Here is a 24,660-nt window from a genome sequence, read left to right as displayed (position 1 = left end):
TTCTAGACATGTGCTAGCCATTATTAAAGTACAGAAAATGAAAACAGTCCCTACTTACAAGAAGCCTATATTTTAATGGGGGAAACAAGGACACATAAAATATATGTACAGTATGAATATGTTAATAAGTGTGTATGTACATACACAAAGGGTAGTGAAATAAATACAAGGCAGTTTGGGAGGGAGTGCACTAGCATTTGTGAAGGTGAGGATAGGAAAAGTTTCTATGAAGAATATGGTACTTGAGCACATCTCTGGAAGAAAGAGAGGGCTTTATAGGGTGGAGGAGAGTGACCTTATAAGGTACAAGTAAGGAAAGAAACACAGTACATTCCAGGCACTGGAGATGGGCAGGGAGATGGAATGCCATTGGTGAGGAATAGAGAGAATGCCAATCTGACAAGATTGGAGTTTAGGAGGAGAAGTGATGTTAAATAAAGGTGGAAAAAGACATCAATAAAAAAAAATAAATACATAAAATACATAAAGGTGGAAAGATAGGTTGGGGACAGGTTGTACAGAGCTTTAAAAACTAAAAATGAAGTTTATTTTTTATTCTAGCAGCAAAACAAAGACCACAAAGCTGGTTGAATAGGGTACTCATATGGTTATATCTGTGCTTAAGGAAAATCACTTTAGCAGCAGTGTGGAGCATAGACTAGAGTGGGTAGAGACATGACTTAAGGAGATCAGGCACTTGTAATAATCTAGGTTATGACATAAAGTGGTCCTGAGCTAAGGAAGAAGGGAGATAAGGCAGCTGAGAAATGTTCTGAAAGGGAAATGGCAAGATTTGGCAACCAATTTAACGTGTGAGTTGAGAGAGTTTATTATGAACCCAGGAAACTATAAAGATGATAGAGTGTGGGACAAAAATAGTAAAGTATGAAAGGGAAGGTTTAGAGGGAAAAATAATGAGTTAAATTTTGGACATTTTTAGCTTAAGATATCTCCGGGACACCCAGTTTGAAATATCCAAAAGATAATTAGTGATTTAAAAGTTCAATGGAGAAATGGACTGGATATATCAATCTGAGAGACATGAATCAATAAAACATTTATTAAGTACTTATTTTATGCAAAGCAGTTAAAAGAGTCATCTTTGTATAAAGATGATAGTTCAAACTCACACAAGTTGATTAGGTTACCAGGAAAGAGAATGCAGCGGAGAAAAGAGTAGGGTATAGAACAGAAATCTGGGAAAATCCTACAATTAGGGGACATACTATGGACGATGAGCCAGGAAAGGAGACTTCAGAAAGACTGCCTCAGTGAGATAGGTAGGAGAACCAGAAGAGGGTAGTGTCAACAAAAACCTCAAGAAGAAAGAATATCCAAGAAGAGAGGGTGATTGTGCCAAAAGCACCAGAATGATTAGGTCTGAGAAAAGACCCATCAGATTTGGCAATTAAGAGAGAACTGGCAACTCTGAAGAGAGCAATTGTAGTTATGTGATCAAAGCAAAAGTTAGACTGCAAAGCGTTGAAGAGGAACAGATAAGAAAGAAAATACAGGTAGAAAGTCTCTAGACAGCTTTTTGAATGAGATTGGCTGAGAAAGGGAGGAGAGGTCCAGGAAGAGGGGTTCTGGGGACAGCAGCATCTAATAAAGGCTGGTTTTTTTTAAGGATGGAAAAGACAAGCATGTGTGAAGAAGTAAGGAAGAAACCAGTTGATTAGGGGAGGTTAAGGATTTGAGAGGAGGGTGATTGAAGACACAATCTCCTGAAGAAGAAAGGAGGTGATCGTTTTAAAATATAGACGTAAAAGAGTCCTATTAACTAAACTTCCAAAGAATTATTTTATAAAGTTAAAAAAATATATAACAAAATTCATCTGGAAGAACAAAAGCCGAGAATATCAAAAGAATCAATGAAATAAATGTGAAGGAAGGCACAGTCTCACAATGCCAGATTTCAAACTATATTACAAAGCAATAATCATGAAAATAACCTGGTACTGGCTAAGAAAAAGACTGGTGGATCAGTAGAACAGATTATGTAAAGAATACAGTCATCTAGTATTTTGATAAATGCAAAGATTCAAGCTTTTGGGGTAATAACTCAACATCTGACAAAAATTGCTGGGAAAATGCAGAAACTAGCATAGGCCAACATCTTAAACCATATACCAAGATAAGGTCAAAATTGGTATGTAATTTAGACATAAAGGGTGATATCATAAAAGTAAATTAGGGGAGCAGGGAAAAATTTAACTATCATATCTATGGATAAGGAAAGAGTTTATGATCAAATAAGAGATAGAAAGGGGGTGGCTAGGTGGTGCAATGAATAGATGACCGGTCCTGGAGTCAGGAGGGCTTGGGTTCAAATCTAGCCTCAGACACTTAACACAAAAAATAGCCATGTGACCTTGGGCAAGTCACTTAACCCCAATTGCCCTCCCCCCAAAAAAAGAGAGAGATAGAAAGGATCATGGTAAGTAAAATAGATAATTCTGATTACATGAAATGAAAAAGGGTTTTGAACAAACAAAAATAATATAGCCAGGGGTGGCCAGGTGGCACAGTGAGTAAGTGCACTGGCCCCAGAGTCGGGATGACCTGGGATCAAATCCGGGCTCTGATACTTAGCACCACACCCAGAAATAACTGGCTGTGTAACCCTGAGCAAGTTACTTAACCCCAATTGCTTAAAATAAATAAATAAATAAAATAATGATATAGCCAAATTTAGAAGGAAAAGCAGGAAAGTGGGAAATTTTTTTTACAGCAAGTTTCTCTGATAAAGGCCTCATTTTTCAAATATGAATGGAACTAAGTCAAATTTATAAAAAATTAGAAGCATTCCTCAATGGATAAATGGTCAAAGAATACAAACAGGCAATTTCCAGATGAAGAAATCAAAGCTATCAATAGCTACAATTTGGAACTATTCCCAAAGAGTTATGAAACTGCATATCCTTTGACCCAGCAATACCAGTACTAGGTCTATATCCCAAAGGATCAAAGAAATGGGAAAAGGACACATTTGTACAAAAATATTTATAGCAGTTCTTTTTGTGGTAGCAAAGAATTGGAAATTGAAAGGATGCCCATTAGATGGGAAATGGCTGAACAAGTTGTGGTGTATGACTGTGATGGAATACTACTGTGCTATAAGAAATGACAAACAGGATGCTTTCAAAAAACCAGGGAAGACTTACATAAAATGATGCAAAGTGAAGTGAGCATAACCTAGAGAACATCATAAACAATATTATGATGAAGATCAGTTGTGAAAGACTTAGCTAATCTAGATCAAGACAATAATTCAAGACAATTCTAAAGGACGTAATAAAGAATGCTATCTACCCCTGGAGTTAGAACTGATGAACTTTGAGTACAGATTGAAGCATATCTATTTTTACTTACTTTATTTTTCTTGGTCTTGTGTGTTTTCTTTTGTAACATGGTCAATATGGAAATATTTTTCATGTCTTAACATGTATAATGGATATGAAATTGCTTGGCAGTGGAGGAGAGGTGAGAGAGAGAATTTGGAACTCAAAAACTTTTTTTAAATGTTATATTTTTTTCACATATGAGAAATATGTAATGAAATAGATATTTATTTTATAAAAATAAAGGTGGATTTAAGGGGATAGATAGTCTGGACAAGGAGAAGGGCCAACTCTTTGTCAAAGAAGAGAGAGTGGGAAATAAGAGGTTCCTAGGGTTTTTTTAGATGAAAAGAAGGCAAAGTGAACTCATATTGAATGGCCTCAAACTTTTCAGTCAAATGAGAAACAATATTCTCAGTTGAGAAAGAGGAGTAAAGGAGATGTAAGAAGGGCTTGTAGATAGAAGAGACAACTGGAATAGCTTCTGTGGAGAGTGAAGTAAAGAGAGTAAAGTATTAGGGAGAAATAAAAGGACTACCTTGCTGCAGTGAGGGCCCAGCTGAGATTAGATAACATGAATTTATATTGTATACAATCATCACAAAGTTAGAGATTTTCTCCAGCAGAGTTCAGCAGCTTGTTAGTAGGAAGAGAAGAGAGGGATTGTGGGAATAATCCAGGCTAAGAGTTTAGCAACTGTTGCAGCAATAGGATGAGGGGGCAAGGGATGTTAAGAGCAGAGGATAGTTATCAGATTGAAATTGGAGGGGAAGAAAAGTAAAGCCAGAATAGGGAATAATGATCCAAGAAAATACTGAAGGGTTGAGTCACTGTTGATCTTGATGAAGGTGAAGAATAGATTTAAGAGGGATGAGGGATAGAGGAGAGTAGTTTATGGTCAGATAGCATAATAACAGTTTCTAATTAGTGGCATGCAACAATTGTGGGTAATAGAGAGGTCTAGCGTATGATCATCTTTATGTGGTAGTTTAGGTTATTGGACAACAGGAAACTAGGAACTGGTAGCTTAGGGAGTTTGAGGGCACATCAATGTGGATATTAAAACCCTCTATTATAAGGGTAGGAGTTGAAGAAGAAAGGAAGATAATGAGGCAGGTGCTGAACTTCTTTAGAAAGGAGAGAGAATGATTTGGGGGCCAGTATCTATTTAATTATTTTAATGCTCATTAACAAGACAAATTATGCTAATTTACTACTATTCACACTATTACTATGACACTATTAATAATGTATTACTATTGATTACATATTTAACATTATTAGTAGCTAGCTACTACATAAGTATCTTTACATAATTATGAATGCAAAATATAAGCAGTTAGTAAGAAAAAATAGTTTATGATTATTTTCTCCCCCCTTTCTGTCTCATTTTCTTCTTAAAAATTAAAAAGAACATTGTTCTGGCAGAATACTCTTTCTTGATCTATAAGGTATACTTTAAAGACAAACATCCATGAAGATAAAATGATGGCCCCCTCACTGATTGTGTACCAGCCATTTTAAGAAAATCAAACACTAATTGCTGTAAAGCAAAATCTGGCATAAAAATGGTGGTAAGGGGTCCTTCATAGATGTTAAAGGGAATTAGTTATTTAAAAATTTTAAAACACTAGAAGAAAAAGTTACTTTGCTAGTTACAAATGTGAAAATTTTGCTCTTCCCAATGCAGAATAAAAGTTTCAAGATTTTTTAATTTCATATTTTAATCTTTAAAGAAAGCCCACTAACTCATAAAAATACAATACTTTTTCTGGAAAATTATTAGGTTGTTCAGTGTGGATAGGAAAAACATACCTTGTTAAGCTTCCCAAGTGCAGATATTAAGTCTGCCCATTCACTGGAATATTCAAAATTCTTGAGTGCTTTGTCGATTGCTGCTACATAATTTCTGTACTTGGAGTCACTCAGTAACTCCAGCTCCTCCGTGTTCATCCTCCCACAGATTCCCACTAGAGGCCAGCTCGCAAGTCATGTAAAATCATTACCTATAGGAGAGTTTGTTGGGGGAAAAACACTGTTGTAAAGTTAAATAATATATTGTCAGAATTTCTTTTTTGGGGGGTTGTCTTTTTTTCTTTGGGGGGGGGGGAAGGCAGGGCAATTAGGCTTAAGTGACTTGCCCAAGGTCACTGTGATAGTAATGGAATATAAAGATTCCCCTGTATTGGCTTGGTTTTCAAATTGATTGTGTTAAAACCCTGTGGGATGGACTTGTTGATGTGAAAAGAGAGTCCTGAACTGGGAGGAGCTGGTGACGTGGATTTGGAGACACAAGAGAGAGGCAGAAGAACTTTTTGGAAGCAGTACCCTCGTGGAGGCAGAGAGAGACTGAGAGAATTGCTGGGGGCCACTTTGAATTGCCCTGGACTTTTGAGACCTGCCCCCTGAGCTGCCAAGGACTGAGGAGACATGGCTGTTTTGCTGGTACTTTGTCTGTCTGTTTTGATGTTGTTTTGCCAGATTTGTCCACTGATGAAAGACAGTCCTTTTGTTGAAGAAGTCCTGGAACCTGGCTGTTGGCTAAGAGCTCCTGAGACTGTCCTGCATTCAGAGAGTGAATACTGTCCACTGGTGAAGGACAGTGCTGTTGTTGCAGGGGTCTGGGAACCTTTCTGTTGGTTCAGAAGCCCTGAAGAAGGATTTTCTTGTTGTATGTTTACAGAAATCCTGGGAGAGGGTTTTGCTAATGTTTTCAGGGGTTCTAGGACTGTTCTACAGACAGAGGATGAATTAATGAAGGGACTGGCAATGTATCTTGTGGCCTTGCTAAGCCTTGTCTCCCCAGGAACTAAGATTGCTGAGAACTTGCCTCCTATCAAGATGAAGAAAAGACTTCCATTTGGGTATTAAGTGCTGTGCTTAAACTTGATGTAACTCTGGGGTAGATTCAATTGTGATCCAGGGGTGGGGAACTTTTGACCTTTTTGTGCTCTGTGATTGAACAAATGAAGGTACTTTACTTATGATTGGAAACTAATCTCCATTTGAGAAGAGGGGTTTTGTGATGGACTAAATGAAGGTACAGCCTAGGGGTGGAGTAGTATTTAGAACAGGGACTTTGTAATTGATTGAATGAATGGAAGGTCCTGGGGTGGGGTAGTACTTGGATATTATTTAATCACACTTAGTAAATGCTGTATTTTGAATGATGTCATGTTTTGATCTTCTCTGTTCTTGGTTTGTCACTGAATAAAATGGAGAGCACCTATGCTGGTAGTTTGAACCTTGGGAAGTTGCCTTTGCTTGGCATTACATTACAGTCACACAGCTAGTGTTAAGTGTCTGAGGCCACATTTGAACACAGGTCCTCTCGACTCCAGGGCCTGTGCTCTATTCACTGCGTGCGCCACCTAGATGCCTCCAGATTTTCTTAAGAGTAAATCTTATAATTATTTTAAATATTATTATAGAGAGGTAGGCAAGATTAGTTACAAGAATGTGGGAGGAATCAACAGTCGGAGGCAATTCTGCACATCTTTCAGTGGGCTAAAATAACTCACAGTATGATGATACAAAAGGGAAGCGCACTCTTTTGGCTCTTGCTATTACACTATATTTATTACTATCGCCATATTATATGAATGTATTCCCTTTGTAACAAGCTGCAATCATTAAAAAGATCCTGGTAATTTGAAACACTACGGACCTGAACAGATTTGGGACACCATCTCATTTTTATTAAAGAACAAAAGGGAACCTAGTCAATTCAGAATTTCAAATTACATATTATTTTGAATTAACTAATACAGGATGAATAAGAATTTTACTGTCATTGGTTTGATCAACCAAAACCTCCCAGTCTTCACTTCCTCACAACTGACTGCACTTTCTGTCAGGCATTTCTCAATCCTTAGGAAAACCTACTTTTCCAAGGTTAATAGCCTATCTTTAAATGTCTATCTACTCCACAGGTCTTCCAGCTAATGAAACATACATCAATTTCCAAAGGTTGATCACAGTTGCTGCAACATATCCTTATATCCTTGTCCTATCTCTTCGAGAAGTAAGATTAACTGCTAGTAAGTGCACTATCAAAGAAACAGCTGTTTTCCTACTTAACATTTCCACATTATCCCCAAATTTACTTCTATTGTCAATAGCATCCATCCCTACTCTTTCCATTAGCTTTTAAGATTTAGAGGAAATGCAATAATAGATACTCAAAAGATATAAACAAACATTTCACAAAGAATTGCAAAGTATTCACAACCACACGAAAAAAATGCTCCAAATCAGTAATAGTAAGAGAAATGTAAATCAAAACAACCCTGAAGTAATATCTCATACTCTGCAAATTGGCAAAAATGGCAACAATGTTGGAGGAGTTGTAGAAACACAGATACACTAACATATTGTGGAAATATGAAATGGTACATCTGTTTTAGAAAGCAATTTGGAATCATGCAAATAAAGTACTAGCATGTCCATATCCTTTGAACCAAAAACTCCATTATTGGGCTTATACCCCAAGGAAGTCATTGATAAGAAAGAAGTACACATATAGTCTAAAATATTGAAAATAGCACTTTTTGTAACAGCTAAAAATTGGATATAAGGTAAACATCCATCCACTGGAAATTTTTAAAGAAATTGTGGTACATGAATGTAAAGAAATACTACCATGCTTTAAGAAATGATGTGTATAGGGGGTGGCTAGGTGAGTAAAGCACTGGTGCCGGAGTCAGGAGGACCTGAGTTCAGTTCCAACCTCAGACACTTAACACACACACACACACACACACACACACACACACACACAAAACTAGCTGTGTAACCTTGGGCAAGTTAATTAACCCCAATTGCTCTCCAAAAAGAGAAAGAAATGAGGCATATAACGAATACAGAGAAACATGGAAACATCTATTCAAACCGATACTGTGATACTGAGTGAAGTAGATAGAGCCAAAAACATAATATACACAATAATTACAACAATGTAAATAGAAAGAAAATGATACACCAAGAAATCAAAAGTAAATGTAACAAAATCATAAAGATCAAATAGATCGAAATGAAAAGACATGAGAAGACCCACACAACTTATAAGCCTTTGTGGAGATGGGAGACCCAGAGGTGTTACATATTCTATGTTTGTGAATCTTTTCAAGTATTGTTTCAGTTGTGCTGACTTTTCTTTTCCTCTTTTAAAAAATACTATTTGTCACATGGAATGGCTCTTGGAGATGGAGTGGAAGGAGGATATACCACTGTAATGTAAGAAACTAATAACAGCAATAAAAACTTATTCTAAAAAAATGTTTAGAGGAAATGTCATCAAAGGATATGAAGTGGCAGTTTTCAAAAGAAGAAATTCAAGCTATCCATAGATATATGAAAAATGTTTGAAACCTACTCAGGTACCACCTCATACCTTTCAGATAGAAAAAGTAGACAAAAAAAGAAAATGACAAATGTCAGAGAGGTTTCAGGAAAAAGGAGCACATGAATACACTGATGAAACTATGAAGTGGACCAGCCATCTGTGAAACAGTACGAAACTATGTGAAGGTATTGAAATGTATACATAGCCTTGACCCAGCAATATCACAACTGAGTCTATGCCCCAAGGAGATCAAAGAAAGAAGTGACCAATATGAACTAATATAGTGAAGTGAGCAGAACCAGGGCAACAATTTATACAATAACAATAATATTGTAAAGACAAACAACTTTGAAAGACCTAAGAATTCTAACCAATGCAATGAATGACCACGCACAATTTTCTAAGAATTGATGATAAAGCAAACTACTCATCTATTGACAGAGAGGTGACTAAATGAAGACGGAGAATGACTTTGTCAATAAATTAAACACCTACAATGTACCAGCCACTGTGCTAAACAGTGGAGATACAAATACAAAAAAGATAGTCCTTGTCCCCAAGGAGCTTACCCTCTAATGTGGAGACAATATACAAAAGGAAGCTGAAATGTTAAGGGAGGTGGAAAGGAAGGTACCAGGGATGGGGTATAATGGAGAAGTCCAAAGGAATGTAGCAGGTTGGCAACGAAGAGAATGAGAATGACATATACATTTCTGCATGTGGCCAATGTGGGAATTTGTTTTGTTTGATTATGCATGTGTTGAAAAATTTTGTTTTCTCTGCCCAGCCCCCACAAGAAGTGGAGGTAAGAGGGCAAGAAAATAAATGTTGGTTAATTGAAAAAATAAAATAAAAAGATTTAGAAGAAATGAAGATTATAGCCTTCTTTGGTTAAAACTAAAGCCACAAGGGCGGCCAGGTAGCACAGTGAGTAAGAGCACCGGCTCCAGTGTTGAGAAGACCTGGAGATCGAATCCCGGGCTCAGACACTTAGCACCCACCCAGAAACACCTGGCCGTGTAACCTTGAGCAAGTTACTTAACCCCAATTGCTTAGGGGCGGCCAGGTGGCTCAGCGAGTAAGAGCACCGGCTCCAGTGTCGGGATGACCTGGATCAAATCCGGCCTCAGATACTTAGCACCACACCCAGAATAACTGGCCATGTAACCTTGAGCAAGTTACTTAACCCTGATTGCTTAAAAAAAAAAAAAGAAGCAAAATACCCGATGTTTTTCCTTTTCTTGTTTGGTTTTATGTCCTCTTTACCATTTTTCATTCCATCTGATACAATCCGTCTTTATAACCTGACTAATGTATAATGTGAAAGTATTTACAGATCAAAAAAAAAAAAGATTTTCCTCTTCTAAATCAATTTATCATTTAACTAAAGGTCAATCAATGCTATTTTTTCCCATAAATTCTATTAAAAAGTTATATGTTGACTATAAATAGCAAGTATATGCTTTTTTTTTTGGAGGGTACTTGGGGTTAAGTGACTTGCCCAAGGTCACACGGCTAGTAAGTGTGTCAAGTGTCTGAGGCCACATTTGAACTCACATCCTCCTGACTCCAGGGCCAGTGCTCTGTTCACTGCACCACCTAGCCACCCCACAAGTATGTTCTTGCTTCTCAGTCAGTTAATGGCAGATTTATTTGCAGTTAGCTAGACTAACACCAGGTCAGCCTCTGATAAACTGATAATGATTTAGCGGAAAAGACAATAATGACAAAGGTTAAGGTCTAGTATATTTTGAAACCTGAAAACCTTCCCAGTAAGACAAGGGAAAAGCAAAGGGATCAAAGAAAGAGGAAAAAGACCCATATGAACAAAAATTTTTATAGCAGCACTTTTTGTAATGGCAAAGAATTGGAAACTGAGGAGGTGCCCATCAATTTGGGAATGGCTAAACTAGAAAAATCTGGAAACACTCATATGAACCGATACGAAGTGAAATTAACAGAATCAGGACAACAATGTATACAGCGACAGCAGTATTGTAAAGATAATCAACGAAAGGGGAAGAGATAAGTGTCTTCATGAGCTTTTTTTCTACCAGTTTTCCATTTCATCCTTGGATAGTCTAGGGTATGCAAGGAATGTAGTGGTACTATTCACACAAGGTCAAATCCGACCTCCGAAAAAGTAAGACCTTGAGCAAATTACCTGACCTTTCCCTCTCCAGGGATTATAATACTTATACTATCTATCGCACAGGTTTTTGTGAGAAGTACTATATAAATGAGAGTAGTTATAATCAGAAGCAGCAACAGCAGCTTATGTTATATACAACAAGAAACTAGGCCCCAATGGGAAAAATCTGCCATTCCCTCCCTGTACAACCATATTTTCTCATTTATTCAACATACCTATTCTGTATAATACATTGTTTTCTCATGAATAGTTTGGTATAAGCTTAGAGGAAGCTAGTAGTATGTATGAAGCTAACAGTATGGTAAGTGACAAAATGTTTCTTTTCCATATCAGGTTATGCCTTTAGGTGACAAAACTATAATTTTTAAATCTCATCTTTGAAAACCCAAATATTAGTCAGAAATTTACAGTTTAATAACAAAGAGTATCTTTATAGTCCTTAGTTTTAGATTTTTATCATGTTTCACCTTGTTATAATTATTTGTCTACATTTTATTTATGTCGGATATAAATTCCTTAAAGGGTAGGAAAATATGTGTTAGTGATCTCTGTATTATACTGCATATACAACATTTAGCAGTGCCTTAGACATAACAGCTTACTAAAGACTGCTAAATAAATGTTTTCATATTTCAAACTTACAGCCCACTTAACATTAGCTGTGATCACCTGATAGTTAGGATTCAGTGTCCCAAACTACTTAAACTAGTAGCCACAGTTCAAAAAAATTATTTTTTGCTGTAATTACTTTTATTGTATTTTTACTGTAATTACTATTAATTAGGGTCCCTTCCAGAGCTGAATCTATGATCTTATGAACTCAACACTGCTTTACTATTTACGAAGTGTTTTATTCATAATAGCCCTGTAAAGGTGATAAAACAAGTGTAATTAGTTAGCCTCATTTTACAGGTGTGGAAACTGAGGCTCAGAAAGGTTAAGTGATTTATCCATAGGCATCCAGCTGTTGTTAAGTATTCGTACTGGGTCTTGAAAACAAATTTTCACATTCAAATTTGTGCTTTTCCCATTATATTACACTATTATCTTACAAGGCCACTATGTGAAATGTGATAGTCAAAACCACGCAAGCATCCCTCCATTTCTCCTGTTTTGTTTCAATAGCTAAATCCCACATAGTATAGCATATAATCTACATAGTATAGTACAGTATAGCAATCAGAAGAGGTTATTCTTTCCAAGTCTAACCATTCCACCTGACCTCTGGATGCAATCTTCTCATGACTCCTCTAGGAGTTTGCATCCTCTAGCATTCTCTTTCTCTCATATTCAGTATCTTCTTATTCACTGGCTTCTTTCTTGGCCACCTATGGATATGTGTAGGTCTACCCTATTCTTAAAAACAAACAAAATCCCTTTCTTTCACTTGACCCTGACTTCCAACTACTACATCTTTTAGAAAAGGCTATCCACGGGGCAGCCAGGTAGCACAGCGAGTAAGAGCACCGGCTCCAGTGTCGGGATGACCTGGATCAAATCCAGGCTCAGATACTCAGCACTACACCCAGAAATAACTGGCTGTGTAACCTTGAGCAAGTTACTTAATCCCGATTGCTTAAAAAAAAAAAAAAAAAAGGCTATCCACACTCACCTTAATTTCCTCATCTCCCACTCACTTTTCAATCCCTAGCAACATGCCTCCTTGACTTCACTACTGAACTGAAATCTCTCTTCAAGATTACTAATTATTTCTTAACTGCTAAATACAATGTCTTTTTCTCTTTCTTCATTCTGCTGGACTTCTCTGAAACATTTGAAGTTGTCAATACTCACTTATTCTCAACACACATATGCATATTCTTATTCAAGCCATTTGCCAAGAATTGCTGATTCTACCTATACAATATTTTTGCATCTATTCCATTGGTTCATTTATTCACAATGTCACCCACTTTAGGTCAGGCCTTTACCATCTCTGGAGTCCTGTAAAAGTCTCCTAACTGGACTCCCTGTCTCGTCTTCCCCTTGTCCAATGAATTATAGCTAAAACCCTGGCATTTCTAAATCAGAAATCTGATGTCATTCCCTGTTCAAAAAGCTTCTGTAGCTTCTTATTTCCTGGAAGAAACAATACAAACTCCTGTTTGGTGGTTAAAGCACCAACCTATCTTTCCAGACATCAAATGTGTCTCCTTTCTACTCCCAATTCTGCATACCAACCAAACTGGCCTACCTGTTCTTTCCCATGGCTGCAATGATCCTTCTTCTCATCTCTACTCACAAGGAATCCACAGATTCCTCCCAGGTTCATCTGAAGCACCACTTCCTATGAGTCCTTTTCTGATTGTTCCAGTTCCCAGCACTTATTTTTGTACCTATTTTGCATTCACTTCTCTATGTACATCATGTTTACCTCAGGACTGGCAAATTCCTTGAAAACAGGGAATGTTTTTGTCTTTGTATTCTCAGCACGAGCACAGTGTTAACAGGCAATAGAAGGCCCTTACCAGACACTTACTGAACTGACTCCAAGTTCAGTGCTTTCCCCACTACTTCATATTTCTTTATTATAGAAGGTCAACTTTTGGTTAATTAGAAGCACCATATCAAACTTAAAACTTATTTTTAAAATCCTAATACTTGTTCTATCCTAAGTTAACTTAGCACTATGAACTGAATGTTTTTCACAGCATTATAAATTAAAATTTTTCTGGAGGAAGAAATCTTTAAACTGATTTTTATCAATTTAATGGAAAATCCTCCGGAAAATAATAATAGCTAAGTGTAAAGTATTTTCTACACTGATATAGAATATAATTTCCTGTAAATCTAGAATGCAAATATGAGCATGTTTTTGCCTCATCTGTTCAACAACCAAAGTTCTTCCTAATAAATTGCAACTGCAACATAAAAGTTCATAATGGCAGATCATTTCTACTGAAGAATAAAAGAGTCCTTCAAAGTTTTAAAGATAATACTCCTCCTTCATAGTAAGATGAGTAAGTCACCTAGAGGGGAAAAGTGGGTCTTAAGATGAACCTTAACTAGTTTGAGAATGGAAATATTGGGATTCGATAAAAACAGTTCTTTTGAAAATAATTAATTGAATTCAATAATTAAAATGGCTAGTATTTTTAGGAGTCTGTGGTTTTCTATATAGCCAATTATTTTAGTTCAACCACTAAAAAAAAGATCCATCTGCAAAAGTACAACATAACACAAAAGACTGATTTATATTCCAAAACAATGAAAGCCTTGGACTTTGAAAATGGATACAATAGTTGCTTATGTCAAGTTCTAGAATAAATAACACATAAGAAGATTTGTGGAATAAGCAGAACCAGTTGAATTGCACAAAATTGAAACTACTTGATTTGCTTAGGAAAAATACATAGCAGGAAAGCTAAACTCAGATGGAAAAAACACAGAAATTTTTAAAACATTTTAAATTTTAAAAATGATCGAGAGGCAATGTTGTATAGTGGATAGAGACAGCTGGCCTTTCAAACACAGCTTCCTGTTGGCACCTGGTTGTGTTGACTATGACTTCTTAGTCATCAAGGAGCATGAACTTTTCCATAGGTTGAGAAGCCTGGGTCCTTCCTCACCTAATAGCTATCTAAAGACCTCATCAGGGGGGCGGAGCCAAGATGGCAGAGTAGAAGCACAACCTTCCCTCAGCTCTGGCTTCCACCTTCGCCAATCCATGTAAAAAGGGGCCTCTAAACAAACTTTGGAGCTGCAGAACCCACAAAATGACACAGAGAAGCTAACCTCCCACTGAGGACAGCTCGGCAGGCCTGCAGGAATCAGGCAGCACAGCGCTCTGGGACCTGAGCCCAGCCCCACCCGAAGGCTTTAGCCCCAGGGTGGGCCTGACCAGTCACCAGCCAGAGGGACTCCAGATCAACAGCAGCTGTGGCCAATTCCAGATTTATCAACACATAGATACAAAGGACAAAGTGAGAGGTCAGTGTAGTCTGGACTTTGGGACCAGCAAGTGGGAGTGCATGGCTTTTACCCCCTGGGCGAGAAGCGCTGAGACGCCAGCACAAGGGCCCTGTGGCAGCTTCAGCTCCTGGCCTGCAGAGTGTAGGGGGACCAAGAACCAGCCTGAGGGGTAATCGCTCTTGCTTTAACCTGCTTGGATCTGGATTGCAGTCTAGGGTGGAGGTCCTGGGGTGCGTGACCAGCTTGTAAGAGCATGTGGAGACCTCAGAGAGGGCATCCATCTAATACCTCCGGCAGCTGAGAAAACCCCAGCGTTTGGGACGAAAGCTCCCCTGTCTGGTGGCAGAGTCCTACTGTGGCAAAAAGCCCAAAAGTCAAGTAATTGAGTGGCAAAATGAGCAGGCAAAGGAAACAAAGCAGACAGAAGATTCCAACATTACACTCCTATTTTGGGGACAAAAAGGAGCAAAGCATGGAACAGGAGGAAAACAGTGAAGTCAGAATTCCTGTGCCAAAAGCTTCAAAGGAAAATACAAGCTGGTTACAGGCCATAGAGGACCTTAAGAAGCAGATAAGTGGAGGAAAAATTGGGAAGAGAAATGAGAACAATGCAAGAAAATTATTAAATGAGTCAACAGCCTGACTGAGGAAAATAATATCTTAAAAAACAGACTGACTCAAATGGCAAAGGAGGATCAAAAAGGCAATGAGGAGAAGAATGCCTTAAAAAGCCGAATTTGCCAGATGGAAAAAGAATCTCAAAAGCTCACTGAGGAGAATCATTGCTTCAGAATTAGACTGGAGCAAATGGAAGCTAATGACTTTATGAGAAATCAAGATGCTGTTAAACAGATCCAAACAAATGAAAGAATAGAAGGCAGTGTGAAATATCTCACTGGAAAAACCACTGACCTGGAAAATAGATCCAAGAGAGATAATTTTAAAATTATTGGACTACCTGAAAGCCATGATCAAAACAAGAACCTAGAAATCATCCTCCAGTAAGTTCTCAAAGAAGACTGCCCTGATGTTTTAGTACCAGAGGGCAAAATAGAGGTTGAAAGAATCCACCGATCACCTCCCGAAAAAGATCCCCAAAAGAAAACTCCTAGGAATATTACAGCCAGGTTCTGGAATTCTCAAATTAAGGAGAGAATATTACAAACAGCCAGGAAGAAACAATTTGAATATTGTGGAAACGCAATCAGGATAACCCAGGATCTGGCAGCCTCTACACTGAGGGACTGAAGGGCTTGGAATATGATATTCTGGAGGTCAAAGGAGCTGGGGTTAAAACCAAGAGTCACCTACCCAGCAAAACTGAGTATCATGTTTCAGGAGAAAATATGGTCATTCAATGAAATAGAGGACTTTCAAGCATTCTTGCTGAAAAAAGCAGAGTTGAATAGAAAATTTGACATTCAGATACAAGAAGCAAGAGAAGCTGAGAAGGTAAACAGGGAAAAGAAATCATAAGGAACTTATCAATGTCGAACTACTAACATTCCTACATGGAAAAACAATAATTGTAACTTGTCAAACTTTTCTCAGTAGTTGAAGGGATAAGAAATATATATATGTCTGTATATGAGGGTATATGGGCATATGAATACATATGTGAATGTGTGTATGTATGTTTACAGGTATACATAGATAGAGGGCACAGGACCAATTTAACAGGAAGGGATGATACTTAAAAGGTGAAATTAAGAGGTGAGAGGAATATAATGAGAGGAGATGGGGAGAGACAGAGTGGGGTAAACTATCTCATTCAGAAGAGGCAAGGGAAAATGGTTACAATGGAGGGGAAGAATAGGAAGGCAAAAGGGAATGGGTCAACCTTATTCCCATTGAATCTGGCTTGAGGAGGGAGTGAAATACACACTAAATAGGGTATCTCACCCTACAGGAGAATAGGGGGGAAGGGGATGAGAGGGGGGATGATGGAATGGAGGGCAGGCTGGGGGGGGGGGGAGTTGGAAGCACCCACTTCTGAAAATGGACGGGATCAAAGTAGAGAACAGAACAAGTGGGAGGTGGGATAGGAGGGAGGGAAATATAGTCAGTCTTTTACTATATATCTACTATGTTATTGTTTTACATTAGCCACACATGTACAACCTATACTGAACTGCTTATCTTCCCAGTAAGGGTGGGTAACAAGGAAGGAAGGGAATGAATCTGGAATTGAAAGTTTTAAAATAGGGGCGGCCAGGTGGCTCAGCAAGTAAGAGCATCGGCTCCAGTGTCGGGATGACCTGGGTTCAAATCCGGGCTCAGATACTTAGCACCACACCCAGAAATTACTGGCCGTGTAACCTTGAGCAAGTTACTTAACCCCGATTGCTCAAAAAAAAAAAAAAAAAAAAGAAAGTTTTAAAATACAATATTCAAATTAAAAAAAAAAGACCACATCATTTACCATACCCTCCATATGGAGACATTTCTCCCTCTTCTTTTTCTCCCATCCCACCCCAATCTATAGAAACTAAGTGCCAAAGTATGCCTGTTGGATGTCGTTGTTTTGGGGCTAAGTAAATCTTTTGTTAACTATTCAATGATTCATTTTGCCCAAAAAGAGAAACTGAATTAACAGGGTTCCAACATTAGGATCACCTCTAATAGTATGGCTGCCCTAGTCCTACCTAACAGCCATTTAAACCATGTGTCCTTGGGCAAATCCCTTAACTTCTCAGTGACGCCAGGCAACTCTTTCAGACCATAAATTACAGAAAAGGTGCCTAATTGCATCAACAAAGTGTTCCTCACTGAGTTTTCTACACTCATTAAATCACAGGTCCAGAAAAATGAACAAACAAAAACACCACCATAATTAAAGCCTAATATTCCCAATATAATTCACAGAAGTGTCAATAGGAGTAAAAATTTAAGGAAGGAAAGCATTTTTATTATATACTTTTAAAAAAACAAATAGTATAAAATGGAGATGAATAGTTTCATACTAAATTCCCTTTTGGTATTCTGTTGTGTATTTGCCAATGCTTATTATTTTTGATATTTAAGCTCGGGAAAAAATTATACAAAAAGCATATCATTGCTTGTCTCGCTCAATAAGTTTGGAATGATTTATATAGCTATGCAGCATTTGGGAAAATAATATATAATAAACTGGGCACATGAGGAAAATGAAATAGAAATGCAACTTTGTAATATTTTCCATTCAAGACAAATTAAATTATTTGGTTACAACCACAGAGAAATAAACAATCTCTATATGGTCCCAGACTAGAAAGTGAGAGAAGACTAAAGATTCTGGCTTATTCTTTTTTCCCTATGATATTACAATAATCAAAGTAAGACATTAAACAATTTAATGAAATAAATTTGATTATAATAATAGACCAACATTTTTATACAAAATAGTTATTCAGCAAGGCTATAATGAAAATGTTTTTCCAAATAATAAATGAACCTCTTTTTGGACAAGAGATTCAGCTAATGTTTCTTTAATGGTTTTACCAATGCCTGTACAAACTGTCATTTTTATATGAAAGCACCACCTTGTGCAATGGAAATGTTCTCTCTTTGTACTTTTAACATGTAATGATTTAGTTCCTGTATATCATTTACACTTATCACTTAAATATCTCATAATGTAAATATAACTTCATTTCGGATTGTCTGCATTATTAATATGCTTAAGACCAACTAATAATGTGCTCTTTCCAAATCTATTTTGTTGATCCTGAAGAAAAAAGCTATTTTCCAGGGCATATAATATCCAATTATATAATGTAGTTAGTAAACTTCAAAAAGTAAAAATACTCTGATTTGCTTCTTACCAGCTGGAAGAAAATAAATCAAAATGCCATTTCTAGTCTTTCTTCTTTCCTAATGAGATGTCAACAAACATCTTTAGTGTGATTTGTAACCAACATGCCAACTGAGTTTCAGTTCTTTTAAGCTGTATACCATATATGTGTGTGTATATATATATATATATATACACACATATACACACACATATATGTATATATTAGAACCATAGTATTTTTTAAGATTAAATATTGTGTTTATTTTTAGTTTACATCATTCATTTCCACAACATTTTGAGTTACAAATTTTCTCCCCGTCTTTTCCCTACCCACCACCCCTAAACAGTGATCCCACTATATACCCCCTCCCCCAATCTGCTCCCTCCTATATCTTTCCCCAAACCCCCTTCAACTTTACAGTATGGCAAGATGGATCTCTATACCCCAGTTCCTGTATATCTTATTTCCCAGTTGCATATAAAAAAATAATAATAATATAAATTTTTTAAACATTTGATTTTAAAACTTTGAATTTCAGATTCTTTCCCTTCCTCCCTCATCACCCACCCTTACTGGAAAGATAAGCAATTCGATATAGGTTGTACATGTGTGGCTAATGCAAAACAATAACATAGTAGACATATTGCAAAAGACTGACCATATTTCCCTCCCTACTATCCCACCTCCCACTTGTTCTATTCACTACTTTGATCCCGTCCCTTTTCAAAAGTGGGTGCTTCCAACTTCCCTCCCATAATCTCCCCTCTCATCCCCTTCTCCCCTACTCTCCTGTAGGGTTAGATACCCTATTTAATGTGTATGTCATTCCCTCCCTAAGCCAAATCCAATGAAAATAAGGTTTACCCATTCCCTTTGCCTTCCTGTTCTTCCCCTCCATTGTAACCATTTTCCCTTGCCTCTTTTATATGAGATAATTTATCCCATTCTGTCTCTCCCCATCTCCTCTCATTATATTCCTCTCTCACCTCTCAACTTCACCTTTTAAGTATCATCCCTTCCTATTCAATTGGTCCTGTGCCTTCTGTCTATGTATACCTGTACACATATATACACACTCACATATGTATTCATATGCCCATATACCCTCCTATATAGACATATATATATGTAAGTATACATATACATTTCTATTCCGTTCAACTATTCTCATACTGAGAAAAGTTTCATAAGTTACAATTATCATTTCTCCATGTAGGAATATAAATAGTTCGACTTTGATAAGTTACTTATGATTTCTTTTCCCTATTTTGCTTCTCTTGCTTCTTGTGTCTCAATGTCAAATTTTCTATTCAACTCTGGTTTTTTCACCATCATCATCAAGAATGCTTGAAAGTCCTCTATTCCACTGAATGACCATATTTTCCCCTGAAACATGATACTGTTTTGCTGGGTAGGTGATTCTTGGTTTTAATCCCAGCTCCTTTGACCTCTGGAATATCATATTCCAAGCCCTTTGATCCCTCTCAGTGCAGAAGCTGCCAGATCCTGTGTTATCCTGATTGTGTTTCCACAATATTCAAATTGTTTCTTCTTGGCTTCTTGTACTATTTTCTCCTTGATCTGGGAACTCCGGAACCTGGCTATAACATTCCTAGAAGTTTTCTTTTTGAGATTTTTTTCAAGAATTGATCGGTGGGGTTGTATATTTCCAGTTCCTCACTTCTTGTGGACTCGTTGCTATGTCCAAAAGAGAAGGGAGGTCGTTTTACGTTGCCTGTGTTGACTGTTTCTCATCTCAGATTTGGGGACTTCAGCAGCCACAGCCGCTATTGCCATCATGTCAGTTCGGAGCGCCCTCATGAAGCAGCCCCCCATTCATTCAACGGCCGGGGCTGTCCCAGTTCGCAATGAGAAAGGGTAAATTTCAATGGAAAAAGTGAAGGTGAAATGTTATGTTTCTGGGAAGAGGCCAGACCATGCACCTATGGAGTCCTCAGGTGAAGAGGACGAAGAATTTCAGTTCATCAAGAAAGCCAAAGAGCAAGAAGCAGAAACTGAGGAACAGGAAGAAGACTTGCCTAGTGATCCCCGGCTTCAGTGTTTGCAGAACCACATCAATGAAGATGTTGCAGAAAGGTTGGCCCGGCATTGGAAAATAGTAGAGCCTGAAGTGGTGGGAGAAAGTGATTCTGAAGTAGAAGGAGATGCGAGGCAAACGGAGCAAGAAGACAGTAGTGAGGAAGAGGAGGAAGAAATTGATGAGGAAATTGAGTGGCGGCATGGCATGATGCGTCAGCAAGCACAGGAGAGAAAAAATGAGGAAATGGAAGTCATGGAAGTGGAGGATGAAGGCCATTCTGGTGAAGAATCAGAACCAGAGTCCGAGTATGAAGAATATACAACAGTAAAGATGAAATGGAACCCCACCTCAAGCCAGTCTTCATTCGAAAGAAGGACCGAGTAACAGTTCAAGAGGGTGAGGCAGAAGCACTGAAACAAAAGGAGTTGGAGCAGGAAGCAAAATGTCTGGCTGAAGAGAGGTGCAAGTATACACTCAAGATCATGGAAGAGGAGACAAAGAAGGAACTGAAGGAAAACAAAACGTTCCCTCGCTGTCCTACATGCACTCAATACAGATGACAAGAATGATGAGGAGGAATATGAGGCATGGAAAGTTTGGGAGCTAAAAAGAATCAAGCAGGACTGAGAGGATTGAGAAGCGATTGAGAAGGAGAAAGCAGAGATTGGACATATGCAAAACCTGACAGAAGAGGAAAGACGAGCTGAACTCCGAGAAAATGGCAAAGTTATTACCAATAAAGCTGTTAAGGGCAAATACAAGTTCTTGCAGAAATATTATCACCAGGGTGCTTTCTTCATGGATGAAGATGAAGAAGTATACAAGAAAGATTTCAGTGCTCCCACCCTGAAGGATCATTTCAATAAGACTATTCTTCCCAAAGTTATACAGGTCAAGAACTTTGGACAGTTGGGCGGAACCAAATACACCCACCTTGTAGATCAAGATACCACTTCCTTTGATTCAGCTTGGAGTCAAGAGAGTGCCCAAAATACCAAGTTCTTCAAGCAAAAAGCAGCTGGGGTACGAAATGTATTTGAGAGACCATCTACCAAAAAGAGGAAAACTACTTAGGATTCAACCACCTACTTCTCTGACTATGGACACATGGGGAAGTCTGTTTTGGGGGTTTTTTCCCTAAGATTGCTCAAGTAGAACCTCCTGTCTGGCACCTTTTGAGCCTAGCACCCTTTTTAATGATTCCAAAGGGACCCTAAAACAAGGGACTGCGAGAGGAATTTTTAAGGCTGAAAAAGCAATATCCAGGTATAAGCCTAAGCTTGGGCTTGGTGACTAGATCCTAGTTTGGTTTCATCACTTCTCATGCAAACTCTGGGTTCTATGTCTCAAGTTGGGGCCATGGGTTACAAAGAAATAATACGGTGTCCCCTTAGAGTTGGAAGAGATACTAACAGGGAACTCAAGCTTATTAAAAAACCTTTTTGAAAAAAAAAAAAGAATTGATTGGTGGATCCTTTTAACCTCTATTTTGCCCCCTGTTCTAAAATATCAGGGCAATTTTCCTTGAGTATTTGTTGAAGGATGATTTCTAGGTTCTTGTTTTGATCATGGCTTTCAGGTAGTCCAATAATTTTTAAATTATCTCTCCTGGATCTATTTCCCAGGTCAGTGGTTTTCCCAATGAGATATTTCACATTGCCTTCTATTTTTTCATTTGTTTGGATCTGTTTAATAGTATCTTGATTTCTCATAAAGTCACTAGCTTCCATTTGCTCCAATCTAATTCTGAAGGAATGATTCTCCTCAGTGAGCTTTTGAGATTCTTTTCCCATCTGGCAAATTCGGCTTTTTAAGGCATTCTTCTCCTCATTGTCTTTTTGAGCCTCTTTTGCCATTTGAGTTAGTCTATTTTTTAAGGTGCTATTTTCTTCAGTCAGGTTGCTGACTCTCTTTTCATGATTTTCTTGCATCGTTCTCATTTCTCTTCCCAATTTCCTCTATTTTTTATTTGGTTTTCAAAATCCTTCTTATGCTCTTCTATGGTCTGTAACCCACTCATATTTTTCTTGGAAACTTTTGGTGCAGGAGTTCTGACTTCATTGTCTTCCTCCTATTCCATGTTTTGATCCTTTTTGTACCCAAAAAAGGAATCTAAAGTTGGACTGCTGTTCTTGTTTTGCTTCCTCTGCTTGCTCATGTTGCCACTCAATTATTTGACTTTTGAGCTTTTTGCCACAGTAGAACTCTGCTAACAGAGGGGGGGAGCTTTGTCCCAAATCACTGGGGTTTTCGCAGCTGCCTGAGCTATTAGATGGGTGCCCTCTCAGAAGCCTCCACTGGCTCTGGCACACTGGTCACACATTCCAGGACCTCCACCCTAGACAGCAATCCAGATCCAAGCAGGTTAAAGCAAGAGTGATTGTCCCTGAGACTGCGCGCTTGGTTCCCCTATAATCTGCAGGCCGGGAGCTCAGAAGCAGCCATGTGGCTGTGGCTGCTGTGCCTCAGCCACTTCTCCCTCCGGGGGCAGAGGCTGGACTGTACTCCTGGACCTCTGTTCCTACAAAGTCCACAGTAACTCTCAGTTTATCTTTAGCATTTGTGGGTTGATAATTCTGGAAACCGCCACAGCTGCTTTGGGAGATCCACTCTCCCAAAGTCCCTCCAGTCACAGCTGGTGGTGGCCACCCTGAGGCTAACTGTCAAGGATGTCTATGCAGGGCTGGGCTTGGCTCCCAGCACTCTGCAATGGCCCCTTCCTGTCGGCCTGCTTGGCTGTCTTCAGCAGGAGGTTTGTTTCTCTCTGTCACTGTGGGTTCTGTATCCCTAAAGTTTGTTTAGAGTCATTTTTAATAGGTATTTGAGGTGGTTATGGAGGGGGCATATGGAGTTTTCTTACTTCTATGCCACCATCTTGGCTCCACCCCAGAAATATAGTGTTAAAATATTTCTAGTGTCTTGTCTTTTGCTATACCATGACAGTGAAACAAAATAGATGTTATTACAGGAAAGCTACCCTCTTGCTAGCAAATTAAGCCCCAGGGAAATCAGCTAAAAATGAAAATGGTTACAGATTTAAATGTTCACACTTTCAGCAGAAAGAAATCTCAGATAGGATCTTTATAAATGCCAAACTAACCAGAACATTTGAGTTCTGAACATAGCTTTGGAAGTTAAAAAAAATCAGTAAGTAGGATTTAGCTTCAAAGAAATCTAGGCTATTTTGATAGCAGCATAAGAGGAAGGGAGAGAGACCAGAAGGGACATTGTTATCATTTGCCCTCTGCTAAAGTAAGTCTGATTTTCAATCATATTTCAAGGATGAAATTCAATGGAGCAAACTGAGAATAAAAGCTAGTAATTGTGAAAGAGAAATAGCTAGGCACAGTGCTATGTGCCAAAGAGGTATCCATTAAATATCTGCCAAGTGAATGGAAAAAACAGTCAAGTTTTTTTTACCACTGAGGGAAAATGTATACAGTACTTTTTACCAGTCAGTGATGAAAATATACGAGAATAACTTAAATCCATTCTATGCTGGAAAATGGAAGCCAAGATAAGAAATAACAGATCAACTGGTAATAAATAACTAGGAAATGTATCCAATGGATTAAAAAAATAGAAGTATCAGACAAAAATACTTTTGATAACTATTAGAAATAACTATTCTGCCATTCCAGGCAGTCTTCATACTGTACTTTGCATCTCACATGTCAAAGGTAACCAATGCAACATAGATAGGGAAGAGTTAGAGGTGCTCACCACTAGCTTGGTAGCATTAGATCTTTGTGACCTCAATTAACTAGTAAAGAACCTGTCCTCGTTGGGCCAATATTAAATACTTAAAACAAAAACCTCAAAAAATTACTGTAAGAATCACCTGCCAAAGATGGAATCTGTAAATGAATACATCTGGGCCTCAGTTTACTGATCTGTATAGATATGATTGCCTAAATATGGGGGAGAAATTCAGAATATATTTAAGTTTGACACTTCCTGCTGAATTGATACTGATGAATCAGATTTGGCCTTTAGATATTGTTAAAGTTTTGACAAAATAGTATTCCATGGTTGTCAAAAATTCAAGTAATTCCTTTCTCTTCTCCCTTCTCTAGGACCTTGCTGCAAAAATT

At 38.0% G+C, this 24,660-nt stretch overlaps 1 protein-coding gene and 1 pseudogene across 6 annotated transcripts in view; one reads left to right on the top strand and one right to left on the bottom strand.

Moving 5' to 3' along the window:
• Positions 1-24,660, bottom strand: part of DOP1A (DOP1 leucine zipper like protein A) — a 134,993-nt gene that overhangs the window by 92,880 nt on the left and 17,453 nt on the right. For 5 of the 6 annotated variants that reach the window (XR_011163798.1, XM_069065059.1, XM_069065062.1 and 2 more), the window contains exon 2: positions 5,157-5,347. Coding sequence is in view for 5 of the 6 variants with exons in the window: in XM_069065059.1 (XP_068921160.1) it covers positions 5,157-5,294 (138 nt within the window). In the remaining variant the exon portion in view is untranslated. Of the gene's footprint in view, positions 1-5,156; positions 5,377-24,660 lie in introns of all 6 variants that reach the window. The other variant, XM_069065060.1, reaches the window with a different exon arrangement.
• LOC138143807 (microfibrillar-associated protein 1 pseudogene) lies at positions 20,324-24,518 on the top strand (annotated as a pseudogene).

This window comes from Petaurus breviceps, unplaced genomic scaffold (assembly GCF_028583685.1).
Source record: "Petaurus breviceps papuanus isolate PSGF00001 unplaced genomic scaffold, PetGlider_PUasm1.0 90667, whole genome shotgun sequence".
NCBI classification, from domain to species: domain Eukaryota; kingdom Metazoa; phylum Chordata; class Mammalia; order Diprotodontia; family Petauridae; genus Petaurus; species Petaurus breviceps.
The sequence above is the reverse complement of the archived record's forward strand: the minus strand, read 5'-3'. Positions and strand labels throughout refer to the sequence as shown.